Source organism: Dromiciops gliroides, chromosome 1, assembly GCF_019393635.1.
Source record: "Dromiciops gliroides isolate mDroGli1 chromosome 1, mDroGli1.pri, whole genome shotgun sequence".
NCBI classification, from domain to species: Eukaryota; Metazoa; Chordata; class Mammalia; order Microbiotheria; family Microbiotheriidae; genus Dromiciops; species Dromiciops gliroides.
The window spans coordinates 51,368,959-51,381,669 of record NC_057861.1 but is presented as its reverse complement, the minus strand read 5'-3'; the positions used below and the strand labels follow the sequence as shown (position 1 = coordinate 51,381,669).

Below are 12,711 nucleotides of genomic sequence, written 5' to 3'. Positions count from 1 at the left end.
GGTGCCCACTTAGGCTGATTGGTGGAGAGTTTCTTCATCTGAGAGTTCCCTGTATCAGTGAAGTCATAAACCTATCCCTGTCCTCTTAAGTGTGCACACATTATAAATGCTTGATTGATGTGTTCTGAGGGCCCTCCCAACTCTGACATTCCATGTTCTAAGTGCCCTCCTAGCCCTGACATCCTGTGTTGTAAGGGTCCTCCCAGCCCTGACATTGTGTTGTAAGTTACTTTTGAGCTCAATATTTTACGATTGATGGGATTTTATAGCTGGAAGGTACGGTGGAGATTAGTTTATGGATTAAGGGAAGTGACTTGCCCAAAGTCACAAAGTCATTCTCTCTAAAGCCAGAAGAGAGAAGCTCCCCAATTCCCACCCCCACGTTCCTTTCTTTCACTTCCAATTTGTTTTACAGACATTCCCAAGCACCCAAAGCATCTGCGCCAAAGATGACAGCTCCCTTGTGGCAGCAAGTGACGGGTGGGCAAGCGTGGGCGGTCCGTGGGTCCACAGAATGAATGCTCCATCTGCTCTAGTGGGCTTCCCTGTGCCAGCCCAGGTACTTCCCGGGCCTGGAGCATGCTTTCTGCTCAGAGCTGCTGCAGTGACTCACAGTGAGTTGTCATCCTCATACATTCTGCTGGATTTTTTTCCTCGACAGTGGGAGGGGGGTGTATGGGGGGGGAGGAGAGAAGCCCTGTACCCAGGCCTACAGACCACAAGGACCATCTGGGATCACTAGGGCTGAGCCAAGGTGTGGGGGGGGAGGGGCTGGAGGCCTGAGCTCCCTCTCTAGCCACGAGGGTACAGCTTCTCCACATATCCCTCTGAGCCTGGGTTCCTCAAGGATGCTGGGAACATCAGAGAAGAGAAAACTGCAGCAAAGACTTGGGGGCCCAAGTGTAGAGTAATCTATTCCCAGCCTAGGAACAAAAGAGATGATGGACTAGGGGAAGAGGAGACTACCAAGCAATGACTGGGGCACCTTTCTCTAAGGAGTCAGGTGGGATAGAGTAAAGGAGGCCACAGATTTTTTATAAGACATGAGGCTGTCTTAGCTTTGCCACTTACTAGGTATATGGCATTGGGGTGAGGGAAGGGAAGGAAAAGCAATAGGCATTTATTAAACACCTGCTATGCGTCAGGCACTGCACTGGGTGTGCTTTACAATTCTTGTCTCACTGGAGATAACAACAAGCCTGTTATTACCCCCATTTTACAACTGAGGAAACTGAGGCAGAGGTTAAGTAAGTGACTTGCCCAGGGTCACACGACTAGGGAAGTATCTGAAGCTGAATCTGAACTCAGATCTTCCTGACTCCAAGCCTAGCACTCTAACTGCTGGTCCACCAGCTGCTTGCTAGGGTTGAACAAGTGTTCACATTAATATAGATGTTAATGAGACATCTAGGTGACGAAGTGGATAAAGCACTGATCCTGGATTCAGGAGGACCTGAGTTCAAATCTAGCCTCAGACACTTGACACTTACTAGCTGTGTGTGTGACCCTGGGCAAGTCACTTAATCCTCATTGCCCTGCCAAAAAAAAAAAAGAAAAGAAAAGAAATAATAAATAATTATAATTATATAGATGTTGAGGCTAACAAAGAACTTCTCTTGCAACAATCCTGGCAGGTAAGTAGTGTATTAATATCCTCGATCTATAGTTAAGGAAATTAAGGCACAGAAAAGGTTAATGGCTTACCTAGGCTCACAAAGCTTAGACCTAGGACTCAAATTCACATCTGACTCAATGAGTGGGAACCTGCCTTAGATCCTTTGGCTACCAATTCCACCTGCTTACCACCATAGCATTCCTATCCTCCCTCTGACACAACCTCTGTCCCCTCACCAGTTGAGGGGCCTCAGTTTCTTCATCTATAAAATGGTCTCTAAGGTTCCTTTCCAGTTCTGGACCTAGGAGTCTCCCTGAATGTACAGGTGCTAAGATCCCGGGCCTAAGCCTGGGTCCCCATCTACAAAATAGGGGGTGGTAATAGCTACCTCATAGAGAGGGTTGACGGTGGAAGTTTGCAAATGATAATGTGCTACGGATTGCTATGGATAATAGAAACACACTTGCATCATGGGTAAAGGAAAGGTAAGGACCCCAGCAGAATGTAGACTTCTTCAGAGCCAGGGGACTGCTCATTTTGTCTTTGTACCCTTAGCACCGGCACATGGGAAATGCTTAATCCTTACGGATTGGAATGGAATCTGTAGAGTGTCTGAGCATGGGGCTAATGGACAGCTGAACGCAGGTCATGGCCCAGATCAGCAGGAGGGCCCTTCTCATCACTGGGTGATGCATGGCCCCAAGGACCCCAGCTGCTTGGTGTGTGCCCCTGGCTCTCTGTGGGGCCTCCGAGCCCAGTTCCAGTGAGCCCTGGCCAGAGAGAAAAATGAAGCCCTCACTCACTGAGCCTCTCTTGCCTGGCACAGGGGCTTCCTTCCATAGAGCCAGGGCCACATTGAGCACCAGCTTGGGGGTGATGGGTGGAGGGGAGCGGGAGGGGAGCCCTCTCTGCATCAAGCTGGCCCAGGGACACCCTGCATTTTCCCACAGCCAGAGCCCAGGTGCAGAGAGAAGCTTCTGCTCTTGCCGAGCCCAGAGCTGCATGTAAACAGGACATCTGGAAGGGAACATTCTTGCAGCCTCCGTCCCCACTCTGAATGGCTATCTCTTTCACGGCCTGACGGATGTCGCCAGGGCTGCCAGGAGGCTAGCAGCCTCTAAATCCTCCCTATGCACCAACGTGGAGAGAAAAGCTTTGAAAAAAAATTGCTGATGGTTTGGGGTAGGGTTTTTTTTTTTGAAGGACATAAACGGTTTGCAAAGTTAAGTTCCAAGGCAGTTTTCTGGTTAATTGAAAACAGCTTTTTAGCTTTTAAAGTTTACAGTACAAAAAATAATTTTCCCTTCTCTTCCAGGGGGGAAAGGCATTCCACCAACCAGGCGAGATTGTTCTGCACAATCCCTGGGTAATGGATCTGCCCCTAGATAGGAAGGCCCCGCCCCCCACACCTCTGCCAGCTGTTCGGGAACAAGATGTTCAGAGGTGCGAGCTGAGCCGGGGGACTTAGACCTGGCAAAGAGGCCCCAACGCTGCCGAAGCTACCAGCGCATTTTACTGGGAAGCCGTCCCCCCTCACTGCCCAAAGGGTGGCTCAAGGGGAGAAGACCCTGGGGACTCTCCACTGAGCACCCCAAATGTTTCCAGGGAGCCTAAGACCAGAACCTAGAGGCCAAGGTCCCTCTCAGGCACCTCTCCCCCATTTTAGGCCCTTGCCCATGGCCCCACCGGGGCACTGGGCCCACTGCCTGGGAGGGCCCAGCCTGCTGGCACAGGGACTCATGTGCGGATGCATGCTTCAGAGGATGATCCCAGAAGCTTTGGTCTTGGAAAAATGTCCATGAATGTCAAACATTCTCAAAAAACATGTAACCAATAAGTTGCGTGTTCTCTGCAGATCAGCGAGGAAAGAGGCAGATCATAAAAGAAGGGGGGCTTGTTTCTCTCTTGCACAGAATATCCCTTCGGTCCATATGGAAGGACAAATGACTTCATGCTTGGTTTGGGGCCTGCCCAGTTTCTCCAACCTCAATCTCCTGGGACAAGGCCAGTCCCCCGCCTCCTCCCCTTCTTCAGCCACCCCAATCTGAACTCACCCCCCACCCCCCCAGGCCTCTATAGCCCAAACCGAGTCAGCTCTGGGAGTGGGAGGGAGACAATCATGCCCCCAACTAGACACCCACTGCTCGGCATGTGGCACACGTGGGGCACCTTTCTCTGGGTTGAGTGGCAAGGAGAAGGGAGGCGGGGGAAGGGCAGGGAAGAGAAAGGATCAGCATGAAAATGGGGAGAGGAATTTTAACAACAGAACATAACCGACATTAGATGAACCTCCAAAAAACAAGAGTCTGAAAATAATATTGCCGCCAGAGATTTCACCCTCGGATAAGAATTTTATTTGACTGCATTTTCCAAAAGTTGTCAGAGATTGCTATGGAGGCTGCAGCTGCATTGCTAGTGCCCCCTAGCCAGGCAAAGGCTCCCCCCCCCCCCCGACTTCTCCTTCCATGGCATAGGCGACAAGGATCCCCAACATGCTGAGAGGGGAGAGGAAAACTGCTGTGGCCAAGCATCAGCAAACCTTTCAGAGGTCAGAGTTGGGGCCGCACAAACCCTGCTCTGTCCCCCCTCCTCAGTAAGTAAAAATATCAGAAAGATGGGGGTGGGGAACAGCCACCCTAGTAAAACAGGAGGACATTTATTCTTTCTAGGGTACCTGGCTGCAGAGATTATATCCCACAACTATTAGTAGCAAAGGAGACGTTGGAAATCACCTCAAGAGGATACAAATCTTTATTTAGAAGACATCGGCTTCAGTCCTTTGGAATCTCAGCCGACAAAACAGAGGCCTCTGAGAAATGGGCTGGATCCTTGTGGGAAGAGTCAGAGGTGAGGGATTCCTGTCCACTGCACCACAGGAGGTTACAAGAGAGACGAGCTCTGCTCTTAGAGTCCCAGGTCCTGGGTTCAAGTTCTGCATCAGCAGCTCACCAACCACCTGATTAGACAAGTGACTTCCCAGGTTCTGAACTTCCATTTCCCCATCTATAAAATGGGGTTAAAAATACCTGTGCTCAAAAAAACAAAAACAAAAAAAAACAACTTGTGCTCAGCCAGTGGTTGCTTTGTAAACCTTGGGAAGCGATCAAAATGCAAATGACTGGTTCTTTGATGATGAAGAAGTAGAACTTAACAGGGTGTTGACCTGAAGGAGAAATCAGGCACACTCTCTTCCCAGGAGAATGACTGACCCAGGGCTTGGGGGCTGAGCTTTTCCACGGATTCCACTTCTCCCCATTAAGACCCCATCTGGCCCTTATTGGGGAATTTAAAAACCAGACACAGAAAGACAGAGAGACACACACACACACACACACAGACACACACACACACCCAATAGCCTTTGAGGACTACAGCCATCTCCAGAGGTCTCTTTGGTTGTTCTTTCTGCACAGAGCAAAGTGGGTGAGGAGGGTAGCTTTAAGGTTGGACTGACTGTGAGGCCAGGCAGGGAGCCAGGTGCAGGCCCTGGAATGAAGCCCTCCAGAGAGGGAAGTGACTGCCCCGGGGAGCTCATCACCACACTCTGCAGAGAGACATCTTCATGCATCTCAGGCATCAGGGGAAAAATCACTTATTGAGAGGCAAGAATGTGCTTTCATCATCCATAAACCTCAACTATTTTGGTCTCCAGTTGCCTCTTTCTGCTCCTGGAGGTCCGTATGTTATAAAAAGTTTTGGTTAAATTTATTTTAGAAACACACGCACAAAGCAATTTGGAATGGGGAGGGGGGAGACATCCCACTAACTTTGGGGAGCCACTCAACACTAATGAAATCACGTCTGGACTCATTCGGAAACCACAGGGCCGAGAGAGAGGCCGGAAAGAAGCAAAACAGAACCAACAGCCTAAAACAAAAGTCTGATGGTTCTCTCTCATTTGTGACAAACAACGTTGTGAAATGATGAGCAATGGGGGTGGGGGAAGGGGGGATCTGATGGGGGGGGGCCAGCCCGCAGTGCGATTTTCAGCCATGACACGTTCGGCCCAGTGCCCTGGCAAGTGCTCTCAGCTCCCCTGGCTGCCAGAGTCTAAGACAAGAGGAAGAGGATGGACCCCAGGGACTGGATATCAACACTCCTGACCTGGGCCCTGGCTTTCCCGGGGCCTTTGGCACAGCGAGCTATTGGCAAACAAAGACGAGACAAACACAGCCATCGCACGAAGGCCCGTGCAGATGGCAATGTGCACCCAGGCCGGCCAGCCCTGGGGCCTCCCGGGGCTATCTCTGCCAGCCGATCTGGGGCAGGAGGACTGGGGCACAAGCAATGCCCGCAAAGGACTCAGGAAAGTGCATGTCCCTCTCCCACTCATCCGTCTCGGTGTTGTACACCTGCACGATGCTCGTCACGTTATTCAAGTGCCAGTTGTAGCCCCCAACAATGTAGATCTTCCTCTCCAGCAGGCAGCAGCCTGCTTCGGACTGGCCGGCCCGCATGGGGCTCACCGTGGTCCACTGATCAGCCTCGGGGACATAGTACTCAACAGCCAGCACATCGAAGCAGCGGTCCACGTGGTCCATTCGGCCCCCGAGGGCATAAATGCGGTTGCTCGTGCTGACCATGGCGTGCAGGACCCTCGGCTCGTTCATGGGGGCCTTAAACTCCCACTGATCCACAGAAGGGTCATAGCAGTGCAGAGCTTTCTTGTCCTCCACCGAAATGCCGTAGCCCCCAGAGATGTACAAGCGGCCACTAACGGCAGCTCCGGCGTGCCCCCAAGTCCGCCGCTTCAGCGAGCACACGTAAGACCACTCATTCTTCTTGGGGCAGTACTTCTCCACCGAGGCCAGGCTGCCCGCCCGGTTCCGCCCACCCGTGGCGTACATCATCCCACACAGCACATTTAGCTGGAACTGGATCCGGCTCTCCTGCATGGCCTGGATCCGAAGCCACTGGTTCAGGTGAGGGTCATAGCGGTAGCAGATGTCCACCGCCCCCTCACCACTCCGATACTGCAGGTGCTGGCCCCCAACCACGTACACAAAATTGTCCAGTACGGCCACGCACGTGTGGCTGCAGCCCACCTCCATCTCGGTCAGCTCCTTGAACTGGCGGGAGCTGGGGTCAGGCAGGTGGTAGACCTTGCCACTGACCGTCCGGTCGTTGTCCGTATAGGGCGTGCCCCCAAACGTAATGAGGGAGAGGACGTCCGAGCGGATGGTGGTCCTCGGAGACTGCATCTCATGCTGGCGGAAGGGCAGGATCTGGTAGTTAAAGGCCTCGAGCAGGTACTGGCGGCAGAGCACGTCCTCCACCATGATGTCCAGGGTCTGGACGCTGTCCACCAGCTCGGATGACTTCATGAGCGGGAAGCGGATGTGACAGAGCACCTGGCTAGCGCCAGGCCTGCGCATGGGGTCATACTGCAGCCAACGGATGGCGGCCCGGAAGAGGTCGATCTCGCTGCAGCTCTTCAACTTATTGCTCTGCAGGAAGAAGACCAAACGCTCCAGGGGCAGGTGCAAGAAGTCCTCCTCCTCCGAGATCTGCAGGAAGTGGCGGAAGGTGAAGGCGTCCACCGACTCCTTCAGGGAGGCCAGGCTGAAGGTGGTGGCCATCTGGCCGATGTTGAGGCACGTTTCCACGCTCATGGCCGACTTCAGGAACTCCTCGCAGAGCTCCACCACTGGGACCATCTGGAGGAAAACCGCAGCCCCCAGGACATCCTGGATGCAGTCCAGATCCAGGGTCACCTCGGCGCTGTAAGCAAAGTCAATGATGTGCTTCAGGCCTTTGGCGGACACGCCCTTCAGCTCGATGATGTCCTGGCTGGCTTCTCTCATCCCTCCCGTGAACATGGCCCTGAAGGTCAAAAACAAAGAGGGGTTTGGGTCGGCTGCCAGTCACGTGGATAAGACAGGAGAAGAGGCTGCTCCCTTGGACGAGCAATCCTGAGAAAGCCCAGGCAGGACAAGGAAACATGGGCCTGGGAGAAGGGAGGACAAACTCCGCCCCAACCCATGCATCTTCCTAGAAACGGCAACTCTCGGCTGGGCCCTGCCCTGCAGATTGATCCACTCCACTGCTGGGCCTGTTAATTATTAAATGGCCACTACAACTACTCAGCTGCAGCTGGAGGCAGAAGCTTCCAACCATCCACCGGAACCAGTCAATCCAAGTCAGCTCGAGATCCAAAGACACTGTGGTTATGAAAAGTGGCCCCAGAGGAAGCCCAGCCTGGGCTGCCATGGCTCACTGGAACCCCGCAACTTAGGGAGGCTGCTGACCCCGAGGGTCCAGCCCCTTCCAAGGGAGGGGAGCCTATTGGCCACCATCCTCAGGGTCCTTCCGAATTCTGAATTCTTCCCACTATACTGTTAACTCCTGAAGGGCAGGGAAGGCTCTCATTCTTTCATCCAACATCAGGGACCCTGCAGAGAACAGGCACTAGAAATGGTTCCGTTCAACTGGACTGGGCTGTCAGGAAGGATTCAAAGAAGGAAAGACCCTCCTAAGTCATGCTGCCAATGAATTCCTCACCCCCAATCCCACCACCACAGACATGAGGGGAGAGGAAGCTCCCTGACCTAGGAAGTATATGAGCAGACACTGAGGGGAATAACAACAACTAAGACTGACTTTTCATAGTGCTTTCAAGTCTGCCAAGAACCTTCCTTACCACCACCCTGTGAGATGGTATATCAGTATACCCATTTAACAGATGAGGAAACAGAAGCTCCAAAAGCTTTTCCCCACCTCTGTGCTATCTCAGGGATGTTTCAGATATAGCTCTGGACTGAATGACCTCGGAAGTCCCTTCTAACAATGCTGCTCAACCTCCCCATACTATTCTCTGGGCTGACCAGAGGGCCCAGGCTACCTGATGAGAGAAGGGACTTTCTATCATCAAGAGCTCATCCTAAAGGCTGGGAGACATGGGAACACACACCACCTGCCACGCTGGGGAACTCCACCAGCCTCTAAGGGAGGCAGGGGGTTCTCAAGAGCCCCCCTAACTCGTCCTTTCTCCAAGGGATGTCTAAAGAACCCCTCCAACTCCAGCCAATACTCAGGTAACCAGGACAGTGACCCTACATCCCACTGCCTGCTCCAACCCTCTTTGTCATCTCAGGTAAGGGCTGAGAGGATATAATCAAAAGCAATGTGGTACAATGGCATGAGCCCTGAACCTGGAGCTGAGAGCTGAGTTCCAATCTTTCCTCTGACATTTAATGTCTCTCCACCCTAGAATCAGTGAGTAGGATGTAAGGGACTTGAAAGCAGAACTTGGCTTGTGTCTCTTTGTATCCCTGATGCCCAGCACCATGCCTCATACACAGAAGGCACTAACAGAACATTTTCTCAGGCCACCACCATTCTGAGCCTCAGTTTCCTCACCTGTAAAAGAGGGATAGTGGTACTTGCATGACTTCCCTCCGAGGGATGTTAGAAGGAAAGGGCTTAGGACACGTGAGCAATTATTATTGTTGTCATTCCCCCTGGGGATTGCTACTTTGGTCTTTGGCTGAGGGAAAGTGATCCTTGCAGGCAGCAGAGAAGGGAACTGGCCTCATCCCTGCTGCACACCACCCTCCCAAGCCCCATCTAGTGTAAAATGAGAGTTGGCTCTGAGGCTGGTCGTGCTGACACTGTCCTAAGAAGACTGAGGAAGTTGCAAAAGAGACGAAGCAAGCAGCTGGACCCAGCCTAGACGGAGGCCCCGGCGGCGGCCCTGGCATGGAGATTTATGAAGACAAACAGGATCAACGGCCTGTGCCTCTTAGCCAAAGTGATAAACAGCTCACGCCATGAGAATGGGATGGGAGGTCCCAGGGGCCTAGATCGAGACCAGGCCATGGCCAAGCCCACTCAGTGATGTCCTGCTCTGGTGTGCACCCATGTGGTAGCTTTTTGGGAAGCTGGGATCCAAGCAAGAAAATGAGGTGGGGACTCTGACCTTGCTCCTTCTTCCATAACTGCTTAGCCTAAGGGACAGCTGTTAGGCTTCTTAAGCTGCTGTGGAGTGGCCCCTCTCAAAGGTCAAGGTACAAGCCCTGAGAGAGTAGGCTCCTGCCTCTCTCTCCTCTCCAGCTTCACAGGCCCTTTTCTTCCTGCCAGGGGAGAATGAAGGAAGCCACTGCTGAGCCAACCCCATGGATCCACGTGGTGAGGACTAACCTGCCCCTTGAGGCTTCACATGACACATGGGTGGATGCTGGGTGTAAAGCCATAAGTGTTAGCGGCCTGCTTCCTGGACCAGACCACAGGTCCCATGAGGGCAGAGACTACCATTGGACCTCATCCTCGGAGCCTGCATGGCACCTGCACACAGAAGGGACTTCAGACATGTCTGTGGTATTTGTATTCCCAGGATGCCACTAGCCAGGGCACCTGCTACACACAGGAGAACTTAGTAAACACCCCTAACACACATTCCTGAGCTTCATAAGCTGTTCTTGGTCTGGACAGAAGCCATGAATGGCACCCAAAAAAAGAGATCTGGGGGGCATGAGGCCCCAGGGACAGGGTTAAGTTGGCTTGGGCCAAACACCAAATTCCCATCTGCTCCTTGCAGCACCCAAATCTGGGTTGGTTGGGCAAAGAAGTAGGGAGAGCCGCCAACCTCTTCCCACACACACCAGTAGAAGTGGTTACTGCCAGGAGGCCTGAGACACCCCCTAGTAGAGCGCTGTCCCCAGCACTGTTGGGGAGAACACAAGGATACAAAAAGGTGGCCAAATCCTCACCACCATTAGGCCATCTTCCAGTTGTGGCAGCCAAGAGGATTTAGATGAAAAGGGTCAGGCCAGAGATGGTGAAAGGGGGGGGCAGCTATGCCCTGTCTTGGAGGAGAAGAGAGTCAGTCTCTTCCATTTTGCTGGGTCTCACCTGAAATAATCACTGCAAGCAGCCAAGACCACCTTGTGGACTTGAAATGCTTCATTGTTGATGGTGAGGATGACGTCCAGGAGCTGGCCCTGTGCTCGGAGGGTGGCAAGCCCCTGCAGGAGGGTCGTGCTGTGGCCTGGAGCAGAGAAGGTGCACTTGAGCGCCCCGTTCTTGTCAGCCATGCTGCAGAGAGGGAACCAACAGAAAACCAGTTTTCAGAGACCCCACCCAGGCTCTTGGGGACAACCAAGGAGCTCTGAAAGGTAAAGCCATTTAGGGAAAGCAAGAAACAAAGGCATGCCCCTTGTTAGGAAGGTGACCACAAGTGCCCTTCTGTGATTCCTAGGAGCACGTCCCCTGCACTCAGGGCCTCCCCTTTGCAAGGCCTGCTTTCCCCTGACCTAGTACAGCCATCAATGCCCCATGGCCTCTCAAACAGCCGAAACTTTGTAGTAAATGCCTCCAAAAGCTCCCTGCAAGTCATTTCTTTTTTTCAGACATTTAAAATAGTTTTATTTATTTTATTTGTATATGTCAAAATACATTTTTTCCAAAATAGTGGGTTTTGCAACTAGTCTCATGCAGAAACAAAGTCTGCACAATACTACCAATTAAATCAATATAGCACAGTAGCCATTCAGTTTTAGATACAAAGAATAAATAACCTAAATGCAAAACACTAAAATATTAGAAACACGTATTTAATCATTCTTCACAGGCATCCAAACTTCACGAAATATAATCCTCGGCATGCCTAACTGTTGTGCAACACCATAACAGGTTGCAGCCACTCAAACTGATCAATTATCCCTGCAAGTCATTTCTGCCCCCCACACTTGTACCTTTACCTACACCCCCAACCTTTACCAAAAAGTGCCTTCTGGGTGACCTTGTGCAAGTCCCTTGCCCCATACGGACCTTAATTTCCTCATCTTTAAAATGAATTAAGTGGGGCAGCTAGGTGGTTCAGTGGATAGAGCACCGGCCCTGGATTCAGGAGGACCTGAGTTCAAATCCGGACTCAGACACTTAACAATTACTAGCTGTGTGACCCTGGGCAAGTCACTTAACCCCAATTGCCTCACCAAAAAAAAAAAAACTAAAATGAATTAAGTGATTTCTTGCCCACATGTAAGATTCTGTGACATTATATTCCAAGATTTTTTTCCCTAAGCTCTGACATTCTGGGTTCTGAGAGCCCTCCCAGTTCTGACATCCTGTGTTCTAGGGGCCCTCCAAGCTCCAACATCCTGGGTTCTAAGGGCCTTCCCAACTCTGACATCCTGTGTTCTAGGGGCCCTTCCAGCCCTGACATTCTGTGTCCTATGTTTCTAAGGATCCTTTGGCCCTGGCTGCCTATGTTCTAGGTTTTCTGCTCTAAAGTCTCCTCTAGCTCTAACAGTCTGTTGTATCTTAGAAAGTTCCTTCCAGATCTGAAATCTTAAGCTTCTTCTAAGAACTCATACAACTTCCCCAAGCCCTGCTATTTTCTAACTGTCCCACACATCCACGGGGAGTTCCCCACCGCAGCACGTCTAGCTTAGCTCGCTTCCCCCACCCCCTTCTGCCATGGTAGCCGCCTACACAAATGAATCCTCTCCATTAAGCTGCTCTTTGCACTTTGGCCAATAATTCTCAAATTAATTTCCCTGATGTGGTGCTATTTCCATTAAGGCTGAGCACTTCACGTGGCAATTTCCATCTTCAACTGCACTTGACCAAAAGACATAAATTACCCCAGTGTCTTTTCAGGAGAATTAAATTGACAAGCCTGTCATATCCACCTCATGCCTTGGAAGGGCTACCCCAGGCCCTCAAGGAGAGGAGGAATCAATGGTCTTCCAGTCATAATAATCACAGTCCCCAAAGGCAGTGGGAATGGACAGTCCCTTCCAGGTTGTATTTTTGTATTTTTTTTAATGCTGTTGATGTTAATAGGCCTGCTTCCTGACTTTGGGGACACTCTGAGTCCAAGGGCCCCCCCAAACTTTCTAGTCCAGTCTTCTGAGGGTCAACCCAGACTTTGAAAGGACTTCTGTCAGGTGGCTAGGAAGGGCCAGAGCCAGGTCCTGCACAGGATTCCTGACTCCGAAGCCCCACTGTGTTGCTCCTGTTACATTGTCATGTATTTTACACTATTTTACTAACATCTTCTTCTGATTCCCACCTGGGGTGGTGCTGACCCCAGGTTCTTGAAGGCCCTGTCAATAGAACCCAAGCTCCAGCAGCCCTAGTGAGCTAGAAAG

At 51.6% G+C, this 12,711-nt stretch overlaps 1 protein-coding gene across 1 annotated transcript in view; it reads right to left on the bottom strand.

Moving 5' to 3' along the window:
• Positions 1–5,707: 5,707 nt before the first annotated feature.
• KLHL26 (kelch like family member 26) overlaps positions 5,708–12,711 on the bottom strand; it is a 46,049-nt gene continuing 39,045 nt past the window's right edge. Inside the window, exons 2-3 of the mRNA XM_043977630.1 lie at positions 10,466–10,648; positions 5,708–7,438 (exon numbers count right to left, since the gene is read on the bottom strand). Of these exons, the coding sequence (XP_043833565.1) occupies positions 5,857–7,438; positions 10,466–10,647 (1,764 nt within the window). The 5' untranslated portion in view covers position 10,648 and the 3' untranslated portion in view covers positions 5,708–5,856. The remainder of the gene's footprint in view (positions 7,439–10,465; positions 10,649–12,711) is intronic.